The sequence below is a fragment of the Macaca thibetana genome, chromosome 7 (assembly GCF_024542745.1).
Source record: "Macaca thibetana thibetana isolate TM-01 chromosome 7, ASM2454274v1, whole genome shotgun sequence".
NCBI classification, from domain to species: Eukaryota; Metazoa; Chordata; class Mammalia; order Primates; family Cercopithecidae; genus Macaca; species Macaca thibetana.
In genome coordinates this window covers 17,499,813-17,514,946 of record NC_065584.1, presented here as the reverse complement: position 1 = coordinate 17,514,946, position 15,134 = coordinate 17,499,813, and the positions used below count along the sequence as shown (strand labels likewise).

The 15,134-nt window shown below is 45.7% G+C and overlaps 3 protein-coding genes across 3 annotated transcripts in view; all 3 read left to right on the top strand.

Moving 5' to 3' along the window:
• The window catches only part of PSMC1 (proteasome 26S subunit, ATPase 1), a 1,015,066-nt gene that overhangs the window by 855,301 nt on the left and 144,631 nt on the right, over window positions 1–15,134 (top strand). The gene's annotated exons all lie outside the window — the stretch shown is intronic.
• KCNK13 (potassium two pore domain channel subfamily K member 13) overlaps window positions 1–15,134 on the top strand; it is a 125,898-nt gene that overhangs the window by 40,570 nt on the left and 70,194 nt on the right. The gene's annotated exons all lie outside the window — the stretch shown is intronic.
• On the top strand, window positions 7,055–7,530 carry LOC126959709 (glutaredoxin-1-like). The gene has a single exon (XM_050799208.1). The coding sequence runs from the start codon at window positions 7,186–7,188 to the stop codon at window positions 7,456–7,458; it is 273 nt and encodes a 90-aa protein (XP_050655165.1). The 5' UTR covers window positions 7,055–7,185; the 3' UTR covers window positions 7,459–7,530.

The following is a 15,134-nucleotide window of genomic DNA, read 5'->3' as shown; positions in this document are numbered from 1 at the left end:
TCTACACCTGGATAATTAGGGTTTGGCCACAGAAAAAAAGAACTCAATGAAACTAAAAATATCTTCATTTGGGAACCTTGATGTAAACAAGTGAGTCCATGTTTCCACCCAAGAAACTCTATAATAGGTGCTGTGGCTGCATTTTGGTGACCTGTTTATCACTGGCCAAGTCTCAAACCTCAGCAACGCTGGCCCTAATGACATCTAAACTGGAAGCTGATTTCTGCGTGAAATTACATTCAACAAGCCACTTTCTGGCTGGTTCTGGTGACCTCGGGGACATGAGGCCTTCTTCTGTTTACTGGAGAGAACATCGCCTACCTAATAAGAGGAAGGTCTAATCAGTCTCAAGGATGTCAGGCAGGCCTCAAAGTGTGAAGCAGTGGATTGAACAAAGAAAAGCAGTAATTTTATCAGATTAGTAGTGGCTATTTTTACAACTTTGATTTGTCCACGTGAAACAGTGGAATGATTCTGAAAAATAGTCCGAAGAGCTGCAACTTTTAAAATTGTATTTGCATCTCAGCAGTAGGTTGGTTGGTTGGTTTTTCCCGGGACGGGGCCTTGCTTGGTCACCCAGGCTGGAGTGCAGGGGCATGATCACATCTTATGCAGCCTGCAACTCTTGGGCTCAAGTGATCCTCCCACCTCAGCCTCTCGAGCAGCTGGGACCACAGGTGTGTGCCACCATGCCCGGCCAGTTGTTTTATTTATTTGTAGAGACGGAGTTTTACTAGGTTGCCCAGGCTGGTCTCAAACTCTAGGGCTCAAGCAATCCTCCCACCTCAGCCTCCCAAAGTGCTGGGGTTACAGGTGTTACTAGATATTTGAGTCAAGCAGATGCTTCCACGTGCTTTCCAACTAAGGAGGTTGCAGTGTATGGTGGAATTACGTCATTTGAGGTGCTTCAGTCGCCTGTTCAGTTTCTCTGTCTGTGACATGGGGTGGTAACAATCACACCTGAGAGTTGTGCTGAGGAGTAGACCAGGTGACATAGGCCGGGTGTTTGGAACCATGTCTGCTTCACAGTGGGCGCAAAATACGTCTTTTGCCCCTGTTGTTCAGTCTCTCTCTGAAATCACTTCTGGCACCAAATGGGCAGGAGATTTGATTTCTCTGAAATCTCGATCTGAAGTCCCAGCACGTCTCCACTCTTATATCTTGTCCTGGACCTGTGTGTTGTCCTCGTATGGCAAAACCAATACCTAGACGAGGGGTCAGGGGCACCACATTCAGAAATTCTCCCATTGGGTGGGACTGCAGGAGAGGGATACCAGACTACAAATTGGGTTCAGTGTATACTGCTGTGGTGATGGGTGCACCAAAATCTCACAAATTGGCCACGCATGGTCGTTCATGCCTGTAATCCTAGCACTTTGGGAGGCCGAGGCAGACGGATTGCCTGAGCTCAGGAGTTTGAAACAACCACCCCAGGCAACATGGTAAAACCCCGTCTCTCCTAAAATACAAAAAAATTAACTGGGCGTGGTGGCGCGCTCCTGTAATCCCAACTACTCGGGAGGCTGAGGCAGGAGAATCACTTGAACCCAGGAGATGGAGGTTGCAGTGAGCCAAGATCATGCCACTGCACTCCAACCTGGGCGACAGAGTGAGACTCCTTCTCCAAAAAAAAAAAACCTCACAAGTCACCCCTAAAGAACTTTCTTGTGTAACCAAATACCACCTTTCCCCTGAAAGCCTGTGGAAATAATTTTTTTTTTTTTTTTTAAACGGAGTTTTGCTCTTGTTGCCCAGGCTGAAGTATAATGGCATGATCTCGGCTCACTGCAACCTCTGCCTCCCAGGTTCAAGTGATTCTCCTGCCTCAACCTCCCAAGTAGCTGGGATTACAGGCATGTCCTACCACACCCGGCTAATTTTGTATTTTTAGTAGAGACGGGGTTTCTCCATGTTGGCCAGGCTGGTCTCGAGCTGGTCTCAGGTGATCCACCCACCTCGGCCTCCCAAAGTGCTGGGATTATAAGCATGAGCCACCGCACCTGGCCGGAAATAAAAAATTTTAAAAAAGAAATCCCTCCATTGAAATGGACTCCTCCAGATCTATAGGGGCTCCAGGAATTCCCTTTAAGGCAGAATGTACAGCTGTGATATAGAGCTGGTAACAACACCAGCCAGCATACCGAAAGTTCACTGGCTGCAGATTCAGCTCATAACTCTCCCATCAACTATAGTATCTTCATTAATTGATGTAAAATGGAAGCTTAGAAGAATCAAGTAAGAATCTTGCCTGTGCCACAGTGCTGGGTGGCAAAGGCAGGATTCGATCCTGGATGATTGGACTCCGGTGCCCAGCATCTCAACCCCTGCCCTACACAGCCACCTTCAGAATGTTGTCTTCTCTCCTGTCTCCTTCCTGGTTATTGGGAGTCAATGACACCGACAGCAGAGTCTCTCCCATGAGCCACTGTGAAATTCCTCCCATGATTCTCATAGCCTTTGGGAAGTGGTGCTTTTCCACAGAGCTTCTCAGTCAGTATGGCTGTGCTTAGACATTAACCTGACTTTTTGTCTCCCTGTGGGTTGCTGTCTTCCAGTTGAGTTGCCAAGCTTTCATCTAAGGTATTAGACATTAGATTTGGGGGAATTTTAGTTCTGTTAACATTCTGGGACTTTTTTACCCCCAACTTTTATTTTAGATACAGGAGGTACATGTGCAGGTTTGTTACATGGGTATATTGTACTCAGGTAATAAGCATGGTACCCAATAGGTAGTTTTTCAACCCATGCCTCCCTCCCGCCCTGCTCTAGTAATCTGCAGTTTCTGTTATTCCCATGTTTATATCTGTGGATGCTCAATGTTTAGCTCCCACTTATAAGTGAGAACATGCAGTATTTGGTTTTCTGTTCCTGTGTTATACACTTAGGATTATGACTGCCAGCTCCATCCACATTGCTGCAAAGGACATGATTTTGTCCTTTTTTAAGGCTGCATAGTATTTCATGGTGTATATGTATATATAATACCACATTGTCTTAATCCAGTCCACTGTTGGTGGGCACCTAGGTTGATTCCATGTCTTTGTTATTGTGACTAGCAAGGTGAGGAACATACAAGTGCATTTATCTCCTTTGAAAAATGATCTATTTTCCTTTGGTATATACCTACGAATAGGATTTCTGGATCAAATGGTAACTCGAAGTTGTTTGAGAAATCTCCAGACTTCTTTCGACAGTGGCCAAAATAACTTACATTCCCACCAACAGTGTGTAAGTTTTCCCTTTTCTCTGCAGCCTCGGCAGCATCTGTGGGATTTCAAGGGCAATCTGAGTTATTTTATCCAGGATCTTTTCCCATGAAAAATAATGCAGGTATTTTTGGAGATTGAAACACACATGAAAACTAGAGCATCCTGTCCACCCCAGAGAGACAGACAGGTTTTCTTTTCTTGTGGGACGGAGTTTCACTCTTGTCGGCTGGAATGCAATGGCGTGATCTCGGCTCACTGCAACCTCCGGCTCCCGAGTTCAAGCAATTCTCCTGCCTCAGCCTCCCGAGTAGCTGGGATTATAGACTTCCACTACCACGCCTGGCTAATTTTTGTATTTTTAGTAGAGACGGGGTTTCACCATGTTGACCAGGCTGGTCTCGAACCCCTGACCTCAGGTGATCTGTCCACCTTGGCCTCCCAAAGTGCTGGAGTTACAGGTGTGAGTCACTGCACCAGGCCCAGACAGGTTTTTTGTTGTTGTTTCTCTCTCTCCTGGACCAGAGAGATCTCTAAGTGCATCTCCTACCTCTAAAGACTTTGCCTTTTCAGCTTCCATTCTCAGCAGCTCAATGAGGCACGGGCCGTACCCGGATGTGTAAGATCAGTCTCTAGGCTTGCTGAAGATCCCGTCTTTGCCTCTTCACATTCCTGTTGGGCAGGAGTTAGCTTCTCTTGTCTCTTTTTCTCTCCTGATCTTTTCCCTTTTCTGACAACTCACTCATCTCGCTCCTCCACTCAGTTTTCCTTTGACATGAATTTTTCTCTTCTCAGCCGAGCCTCCTAATCTTGTTCTTCCTCAAGGGCACCTTGGAATAAAAGCCTGGCATGGCCCTGAGTGCCTCCTCCTCCTCCTGCGTACGCCTTTCGGCCCCTCCCTGCATTCTTGTTGGGTGTCAGGAACTGAGTGGTTTCTGGGCTTTCTCTCCAGACCCCTTTCCCTCTTATAACAGTAACATTTATTATTTCCACAGAGACTCTTTGAAATCTATGATCCTGGAGGCCATTCTTTGATGAGTTTCTGGAAACCTCACTGAAAACACGTTCTCTGGAGACGGTTTTCTCTCTTGGCACAGCAGCACCCAGATGGCAAAAAGACAACTTGTCCCTGTCACACATGCATTCCTATCTTTGGGGACTCTTGGGATTTGCTTGACAATAGTATCTCTTTTATGTCTTTGAAGCCTTTGTGTGATCACTTGAGGAATCCTGCCAGAATTGTCTCACAAGGACGATGTGCATTCTGTTTCTTTCCTGGGCCACGTGTCCTCCTGGGATGGTCAGATTAAGCCCAAGGGAGACGCCATCCTATCCAGGTTGGGCAAGGAAGGTGGAAGAGTCTCAGGGAGTTCTTTTTCTTGTGAGGTGTCACTGTCTTGAACTTGGGGATCAGCTACTTTCTTTTCTTTCTTTCTTTTTTTTTTTTTGAGAGTCTCGCACTGTCACCCACGCTGGAGTGCAGTGGCACAATCTTGGCTCAGTGCAAACTCCACCTCCCAGGTCAAGCGATTCTCCTGCCTCAGCATCCCAAGTAGCTGGGATTATAGGCGTGCACCACCACGCCTGGCTAATTTTTGTTTTTCAGTAGAGATGGGGTTTCACCATGTTGGCCAGGCTGGTCTCAAACTCCTGACCTCCAGTGATCTGCACGCCTCGACCTCCCAAAGTGCTAGGATTACAGGCATGAGCCACCAGCCAGGATCAGCTACTTTCCAACTCCGTTTTGCTACGTGAGGTAAATGGGTTACGTAAATAGGGTGAGGTTGGGTCCACCCATCCATCCAAAGCATTCAGCAGCACCGTGTCTCTCATTCACACTGGTCTCCTGTCTCCTGATTGTCCAAGCTCCTTTCCTCTTCAGGCCCTTTTCTTCTCTCAGCTTTATATAAAACTGGGTCCCCATCTTCAGCCTCACCTGAAGACATGAGATCTTCTCTCACCCCCTTGGTGAAGTGGTCCTCACTTCACTTATTCCCTCTAGAGTCCTTACCTGAAATTACAGATGTTAGAGGAAAACGGGGTCCCTTGACTTTAATATACAGGATAAATCAAGTGACAGAACAGCCAACATTAGAGCAACACAAGTTTTTATACAGTTGATGGGGACGTTCTGTGTATGCACACTAAGTACCACCCACCCAGTGGCCTTGGGTTGTGGTCGTTGAGGGTACTAGGGTACTCATGGGTTAGAGTCCCAAGCTTTGAGTTTTAACTGCAAAATCCATTGTCTCCCCAAATCAAGGAAGTTTTTTTGTTTTTTGTTTTTTCCCTTCTGGCCATTTTTCTTGAAGACCCTTGAATCCAGCTCTAAACAGACAAGGACAGGCAGAAATTTGTGTCCAAAGAGAGCCAGGCACATTCATTTTATCACTGTAATATCTGCATATGAAATAAAAGGTCCTGGGTTAAAAATAATAACAGTCCAACAAAGGTTTCATGCTGCCTAGTAAGACTGCATGATGAGCATTGTCCAGGCCTTGGCAAAAGCAGGGCCATAGAAAGAGGTTTACTATGGAGACAAAGAGCCCTCCAGAGACCTGGGCAGGCTGAGCCGGCAGTGCTGGTGGCAGGGGGCCAAGTCCTGGTTGGGGTCTGAATTCTTGGGTGTCTGGTTCTTCTGACACTAGTTAACCCCTGTGACCTTGGGCAATCCATCTCCCTGGGTTTCAAGACCTTTGGAAAAAGAGGTGATTCAATCAGAATAGTTTTGCCCAACTCCTATAATACCTGCCAACTCCCTTTTTATGTAAAAAAAAAAAAAAAAATTTATGAGCTGGATGCCACAACACCCCACAGTTAACACAGAACTTCTGAAGAGATCCATTTGAAATGTTTTCCACATCACATACTAATATGCAAAATAAGAAAGGTACTGGGCGTAGTGGCTCACACCTGTAATACCAGCACTTTGGAAGACTGAGGCGGGCAGATCACCTAAGGTCAGGAGTTCGAGACCAGCCTGGCCAACATGGTGAAACCCTATCTCTACTAAAAATACAAAAATTAGCCAGGCATGGTGGCTTATGCCTGTAATTCCAGCTACTCGGGAGGCTGAGACATGAGAATCATTTGAACTCAGGAAGCAGAGCTTGCAGTGAGCCAAGATCTCACCACTGCACTCCACCCTGGGTGACAGAGCGAGACTATGTCTTTAAAAAAAAAAAAAAAAAAAAATTTATGATACTATCATGAAATTTTATAAATATTTATTATCCTGAAATGAAATTTTATAAACTATGCATATATTTTAGAAAGACATTATACTACCCTAATTATAAAAGAATAAACAACAGAAAACATTTATAGTAAAATAATGTGGGCTGGGTGCAGTGGCTCACACCTGTAATCCCAGCACTTCGGGAGGCCAAGGCACATGGATTGTTTGAGGCCAGGAGTTCCAGACCAGCCTGGCCAACATGGCGAAACCCCATCTCTACTAAAAATACAAAACTTAGCGGGGCGTGGTGGTGCATGCCTGTAGGCCAAGCTACTCTGGGAGGCTGAGGCAGGAGAATCGCTTGAATCCAGGAAGCAGAGGTTGCAGTGAGCTGAGATTGCGCCACTGCACTCCAGCCTGGGTGACAGAGTGAGACTCCATCTCAAAATATATATATATATATATATATATAAATATATAAATGCTAGGGTCTGACTATAATGAAGTGCTCAGGTGTTTGTACCTACAGGTAGGCTGACACGGGTGCTCTGTACTGCACATCACCGCATTACAGTCCACGATGAGATTGCCTGAGATGGTGCACATTTGGTTACTATTAAAATACATGTTGAGCCTTCCCTCAGCTTATAGGGCAGTTGCCTTCCTGGAAATTTCAGTAAACATTAAAATTGTGAAAAAACAAAGAGTATGTTTATTTGTAAAACAAGAATAGGTTTGGCTCAATACCCATGCAATACCTGCAACTGAGGGTTCTTCCCCGGGAGACCGCAGCCTGTCGGCATGGCTCAAGAGTCTGTGAACTGCAAAATCCAGCCTGGGAAGGTGTTTGTGTTCATCAAGCCCACTTGCCCATTCTGCAGGAGGACCCAGGAGATCCTCAGTCAATTGCCCATCAAACAAGGGCTTCTGGAATTTGTCGATATCACAGCCACCAGCCACACTAATGAGATTCAAAATTATTTGGAACAGCTCACGGGAGCAAGAACGGGGCCTCGAGTCTTTATCGGTAAAGATTGTTTAGGCAGATGCAGTGATCTAGTCATTATGCAATAGAGTGGGGAACTGCTGATGCGACTAAAGCAGATTGGTGTTTTGCAGCAACCACAGAGCAGGCCACACGCTGACTTCCCTCCTCAAGAGCTGGATGGCATTGCACATGATGACAGCACTTCCTGGTGGATGAATTTGGGGGGCACAAACAGCTTTTTTCTTCTTTTGGCTCAGTATTTAAGAGTGGATCAACTTGCTCTTAACCACGGGGCCAAGAAGGTTGACAGGTCATCTTGGTTTTCTTCTTGATGTGCTGTTTGGTTTTCAGAAGACTGTGACGAGTTCTGGCCTAGGATTCGCCCACTGACCCTCAATTGTTCTTTCTCTTTGGCACGCGTTTCTTACTGTTCTCTGCGTGTCGGCATGCCTCTGCCTCTAAGCCAGTGTTTTTCAACTATGTTTATACAGACTCCTTCTCTACAATGATGAATCCATAGTTGGTTTTCTGCTACTGCCCATTAGCTGAAGTCATTTTTCTGCTTGACTTTATGGAGTTGGTGTTATGTAATCAGTGGGTATTCTGAATGGGTTCTTTCAAACTCCATGCATCTCTCCGGAGATTCAGCCCCACCCCATCCCATCCCACCTTGAGAATCACTGCTCTGAGCCAGTGTTGTCCACCTTGTCCTCTCACAGATCTCACAGGAAATGGTCAACAATTTTGTGAAAGATTCTGTGAAAGATCTCAGGACCCAACTGGAGAAATCATGTGAAAAGTTAAGCATAGTAGTTGGTCTTGCTGTCACATGAATCAGAGGCACAAGTGCAGAGACTGTAGTCATGTGGAACACTCTGTTATTTGAGATGGCCATCCAGATAATCCTGAACACTGTGTATTTATTTGATTTAGAGTGCCAGCAAAAATTAAAGCACAAAATGTAAAACATCTGAGAAAACTTACAGCCCCCTACCCCAAGAGTGTATCTGGGAAAGAGCCCCCAATGCTTTGAAAACTTAAGAATCCCCTCTCATGAAGTTTGCCTGTTCTATAATTGTAAAATTGTTAGTTTCCTTCTTCAGTCTCTAGTAAGAATGTTTAATTTCTTTTCTAATAAAAAAAATACCTATAGATGAAAAAAAAAATTAGGTTCTAGGCTCAGATAAATGCAGACATGTATACATAAATATCCAGTGAGACATTTGGAAGTTGTACAGGATGCAGGACTTCCTTTTCTTTTTTTTTTCTTTTTTTGTAGGTGGAGTCTCGCTCTGTTGCCCAGGCTGGAGTGCAGTGGCACCATCTCAGCTCACTGCAAGCTCCGCCTCCCATGTTCACGCCATTCTCCTGCCTCAGCCTCCCGAGTAGCTGGGACTACAGGCACCTGCCACCACGCCTGGCTAATTTTTTGCATTTTTTAGTAGAGACAGGGTTTCATCATGTTAGCCAGGATGGTCTCGATCTCCTGACCTCATGATCCACCTGCCTCGGCCTCCCAAAGTGCTGGGATTACAGGCGTGAGCCACCGCGCCCAGCGCTTTTGTGTGTGTGTGTATGAGAAAGGACTTGCTCTGTCACCCAGGCTGGAGTGCAGTGGTCCAGTCACCGCCCACTGTAGCCTCAGCCTCCCAGGTTCAGGTGATCCTCCCACCTCAACCTCCTGAGCAGCTGAGACCACAGGCATGCACTACCACAACGAGCTAATTTTTGTATTTTTTGTAGAGACAGGATTTCTCCATGTTGCCCAGGCTGGTCTCGAAATCCGAGGCTCAAGTGATCCATCTGTCTCAGCCTCCCAAAGTGCTGGGATTATACGCGTGAACCACCTCACCTAGCCAGGATATTTATTTAATGTGCTGGACATGTAACAGCCCTACCCACTCCACACTAAATGCCAATCATTGTGACAGCCAAACCACCTGCCGAACTCAAATTTCCTGAATGGCCTGTAGGGGCAGTGCAGCCCCTGTTGAGGACTATCTTTAAGGAACCCAGAGGTGTGCTACTATAGCTTTAATGAGCATGCAGATTACCAGCAAGACTGTATAAAAATGCACCTGAGCCAGTGTGGTGGCTCACGCCTGTAATCCCAGCACTTTGGGAGGCCAAGGCGGGTAGATCACTTGAGGTCAGAGGTTCGAGACCAGCCTTGCCAACATGGTAAAACCCCGTCTCTACTAAAAATACAAAAATTAGCCAGGTGTGGTGGCAGGCACCTGTAATCTCAGCTACTCGGGAGGCAGAAGTTGCAGTGAGTCGACATCATGCCACAACAATCCAGCCTGGGGAACAGAGTGAGTCTTTGTCTCCAAAAAAGAAAAAAAAAAAAAAAAAGCAACTGATTCAGGAGCTCTAGAGTGGGACCTGGGATTTTGCATTCCAGGTGATGCCACTGCTGCTAGTCTGGGGCCACACGTTGAGTAGCAAGGACATAAGGAGTCACACAGTGCCTCCTGAGCTAAGTGTTTGTGGATTCAGGGCATGTCTTTCTAAAGCGGCATGTCTTTGAGAGCCACATGCTGTTGAATCTCCTGGGATACTTAACAAATATGCATATCCCTGGCCAGGTGCAGTGACTCACGCCTGTAATCCCAGCACTTTGAGAAGCCAAGGCGGGCAGATCACCTGAGGTCAGGAATTTGAGACCAGCCTGGCCAACATGGTGAAACCCTGTCTCTACTAAAACTACAAAAATTAGCTGGATGTGGTGGCAGGCACCTGTAATCCCAGCTACTCAGGAGGCTGAGGCAGGAGAGTCGTTTGAATTCGGGAGGCAGAGGTTGCAGTGAGCTGAGATGGCGCCATTGCACTCCAGCCTGGATGACAAGAGCAAGACTTTGTCTCAAACACACACACACACACACACACACACACACACACACACACACACACACACACACACACACACACACACACACACACACACACACACACACACACACACACACACACACACACACACACACACACACACACACACACACACACACACACACACATCCCTGAGTCTCTGAGTCTTCCTCTGAACTCTCTGATCAGGAACTCCCTGCAGTAGCCTATTAACACTTAATTCCCTGTTGCCTTAAAGCCACTAAGCTGAGAACCCCAACTTCATTTCTAGGCATCTCCAGATCTTGTGGATCTTTGCAAAACAAAGCTCTAGTTCTCCATCCAAATCTCAGATTCTATGCAAGTCAAGAAACTGTCCTGAAGTGTCAGATAGAGGCTGGAGAGTTGGCCACCCACTGAGGTTCTGGACATTTTCTGTTTCTTGACTGGGTATTGGTTACAAAGATGCTCAAGCCATTTATACATTTATTCACTTTTCTTCCCGAATGTATGTTACATTTCACATATACACAGAGGAGAGGTCCTCTCCTTATTGGCTCTAGGAGATGGGGTTGATTAGCTCAGGGAAAGAATGAGGGGAATTGTTAGTTGCTACTCAAGCCCAATTATTTCCCAGCTGTGTCCTTATTCAGTGAATTTCATTGATTGTAGTCGGGCAGTGGGAGAGGACAGTATGGAAGACAGTGAAATGTTCGCTTTTGTTGTCCTGAGACCAAGCAGAGATGTTGACCTGCACTTCTTTGGAGAAGGTTATCTGGGACATCTGGAGAAGGGGCTGAGCCCTTTCGTCTCTAGATGTAGAATGTCCCTCTTGTCCCTCCCTGTGACATCACTGCCCCAGATGGCTTGGCCACAATAATAAAGCCACTTTCCCTCTGTGCAGGCAGTTGTTTACCGTGGAGTATTACAGCTAAACCTTCTCTTGTGACTATTTTTTTACCTAAATAAATAAGGTGACTGATTTCTTCAGGTGAATCAACTTCTCTAGTAATTTTCTGGCCCCACCCCTTCCACGCATCCCTTACAGGTGGGTCACTGGGCCACCTCCAGGTTCTTAAGGGAGAATCTACTCCTCCTGGGGAGTCTAAGGATCCTAGGCTAGTTGTTCAGCAGAAAATCAGCCTTGGGGCTGGCCCCACCCTGACCTTATATTCCAATTCTGGGAACTAGGACGTCTTCTCTTAGACCAAGGCTCTGCCTCAGCACCATGTCTGGTCCCTGTGTCTTCACCTGGAATTCAGCCAAACATCCTGCCCTGCTTGTTCTCCTTGGCCCTTCTTACCTTTTTCTCACATTCCTGCACCATCCTGTGTGTCCCTAGCAATGCCATTTACGTTGTGTTCCATGGGTAAGGCAGTGCCACTGACATGCAGGGACTCCCACCCACCAAGTGAAGCTTTTAAAAAGTTTTTAAAAATGAAGCAGATCATTTCACTCACTTGACTCATCATCTATTCTTGCTCTGCTGGCTCATGCGTGAACACAAACATCCAGAAGAACTGGATGAGCAATGCAGTTGATTCATCCCGGCCAGTAGAGCGTCTCTAGAGTATCTGAGAAGAGCCATTCAATTCTTCCACGGCTCAACTACAAACAATGCAAATCATCAATCTTGTAGTCGTTGCTGCAAATATTATTGGTAGAAAAAACGCAAAAGGAAATACAATAGTTAAAATTGCAAGTGATAAAAATTTGTTGCAAATGAGAAACTACAGAAAGTAAACGTGGTACAGTTGAAAAGTACAATTGAACTGCAAAAAATTAAATGTGATAGAAAACTGAAATGAAATAAAAGCAACAGAAGGAAAAATGCACATGGTAAAATTGTTGTTTTAATCAATAGAAGGATCACATCTTGGCAAACCTGGATATGCGGAATTTGATTCAGGAAAATCGATCTTGGTGGAAATGTGATCATCCAAGGAAATTCAGATTGTCAAAAACCATGATGGACAGCATTCATATAGACAAAAAATAATTGACGAACCAAATATTTTTGGTAAAGTTTATTGTAAAAAATCTGTTGAAAAGATTTTTTTTTAAATTTTTTTTTAAGACAGGGTCTCGCTCTGTCGCCCAGGTTGGAGGGCAGTGGTGCCGTCACAGCTCTTTGCAGCCTCATCCTTCTGGGCTCAAGCAATCATTTCACCCCAACCTCCTGAGTAGCTGGGACCACAGATGTGTGCCACCATGCCCTGCTAATTTTTTGTATTTTTTGTAGAGACAGGGTTTTGCCATATTGCCCAGGCTAGGCTAGTCTTTAACTCCTGAGCTCAAGCAATCTTCCCTCCTCAGCCTCCCAAAGGGCTAGGATTACAGGCATGAGCCATTGCACCTGGTTGAAAAGGTTTTTTTTTTTTTTTTTTGATGGAAAAACATGGTACTGGTTTACCTGCATGGAAAAATTGTTCAAAGAATTAAAGTAGCTTGTAATGGAATTCACTGAGGAAAATACCGTCTCAATACAATTTCTTCAGTGGTAAAATTCAGATGAAAAAATACATTCATATTCATAAAGACAAAACAAAAATGTTTTTAAGTTTAAAGCACCAATTGAATCAAATAGAGTGTTTGAAAATGGTGGGGTACAAATGAAACCTGATGACTAAATCAACACACCATCTTCTGTTGGATCCTGGAGCAGAAAAAGGATGTTGACGAAAAATAGGTGAAATCCAAATGAAGTCTGGAGTTTGCTGGGTAGTAACGTACTAATGGTGGTGTTTTGAGTTTTGATCCATGTGCCATGGTAATGTAAGAGCTTAACATTAGAAGAAACCAAAAGGGACCGGGCATAGTGGCTCACACCTGTAATCCCAGCACTTTGAGAGGCTGAGCCGGGAGGATCATCTGAGGTCAGGCATTCCAGACCAGCCTGACCAACATGGTGAAACCCCATCTCCACTAAAAATACAAAAATTAGCCGAGCATGGTGGCATGTGCTTGTAGTCCCAGCTACTTGGGAAGCTGAGGCAGGAGAATCACTTGAACCCAGGAGGAGGAGGTTGCAGTGAGCCAAGATCACGCCACTGCATTCCAGCCCGGAGGACAGAGTGAGACCGTCTCCAAAGAAAAAAAAAAAAGAAAGAAAAGAATGAAAGAAAAAGAAACCTACAGGGATATATATACAAGAACTTTCTGTATTATCTTTGCAACTTTTCTGTAAGTCTAAAATTATTCCCCAAAATATGGTGGGGTCAAAATACCCTAGACCAAAGAAAAAGCAAACTCGAATTTTCACTGCAGCTCTTCCTTGAGTACCTTGGCTCACTTCCCAGTGGATCCCCTTAGCTGTGCCAATTTATTTCCAATTTCTATCTAGAGTATCATAGTTGTTACCACCCTTCCCTTCACCACCCTTTGTGGACTTGTGTGTACTTCCAGCCACCAGCCTCTCCCCACATATCTATACTTGGGCTCCAGACAGCTTCCTGTTGTTTCTCCCTGCACCCAGACCCCCTTGGACTTCCCTGGGTGTAGACCAGGGCGTTCAGACTTGGCTGCACATTGGAATCACCTGAGGCGCTTTAACAACTACTGACATCTGGGTGCCACCCGCAGAGATTCTGATTTGAGTGGTCTGGGGCATGACCTGGGCGTTGGGATTTTAAAACCTCCCCAGGTGATTCTAAGGGGCAGCCAAGTTTGAGAAAATGTTGTCAACCTACCTAGAAATTCCTCTGGTCCTGGGAGAGTCCGGTTAAGCCTGGCCTTAATTACAGCAGACCTTCCTCATCCTCAGGACCATGGAGGTCACCTCGTTCTAAGGTAGATGCCTGCACGTGTATATTGCTCCCAATCTTTTTTCATGTATGTTAATTACAGCCTCCGGGCAGGGATTTTATTCCATGCATCTTTGTGTCTCCACCACCAGGAGGTGCACGCTCCTGATTCTCTGGGTGTTCTTGTGCATCATCCTTGAGAGTGAGACCTAGGTTGTTGGTCTCTCTCCTGGAAACAGATGGCAGTGGCTGTCCTGAGGGATTTCGTTGCTAGTTGAGCATCGCCAGTGCTCACCAGGTAGCAGCCTCTCAGTGCGGGTTTCTCCTTCTGCTAGGTGGCCCCTCTTTCTGCATGCAGGTGCAGGATCACCTCACTTACTCTGCAGAGCAGAGACTTTGGAGTGCCCTCCAAGTGTGGCCTCTGCAAAACCAGCTCTCTTGTTTGCACTTAAATCCAAAGTCAGATCCAAATCACTTGAATTCTACCAACCCAGTGCAGATTCTGGCAACCAGGAAGAATTGCACCTTCAAAATTTTGGGACTGGGACCTGGTCTCGTTTCAGCTCCTGAATGTAAGTGTTCCCAAACACAGAGAGGAGTTTTGGCGTTTCATTGTTTTGGGGTTTTGTTGGTTGGTTTGTTCATAACAGCAGTAGACGGACTCTACACCAGAGCGACTGAGTGTGAATCTCTGAAGGGTAAGTACTGGGGATCTGAGTTGTAAATGTTCCTCACATGATTCTGGAAGAGCCAGCCCGCTGCTGCTGGTCACTGGGCTCCACTGAGAACTGCATCACTACAAAGCACCAAGGGCCCTGATTCAGAACCAGGGGACCCTCAAGAAAAATCTCCTGTGAAACTTACAAAGAAGTCATGCCCAAGCCTCATCCTGGAGAGCTGGAGTCAGAAGGTTCCAGGTGGTGCTGAACATCTTCTTGTGTTTTATAAACTCCACAGTCAATTCAGATGTCTGACCCAGGAGCCCTTTCTGTAAACGGCCAGCCAGCAAATATTTTAGGCTTGCAGACCATATGGTCTCTGTTGCAACTGCTCAACTTTACGACTGGAGCCTGAAAGCAGCCATGAGTTTACGTGAATGAACATGTACAAGTGGGTTCCAATAACATGTTATTAAAAAAAAAAAAAAAAAAAAAACAGGCAACAGGCCA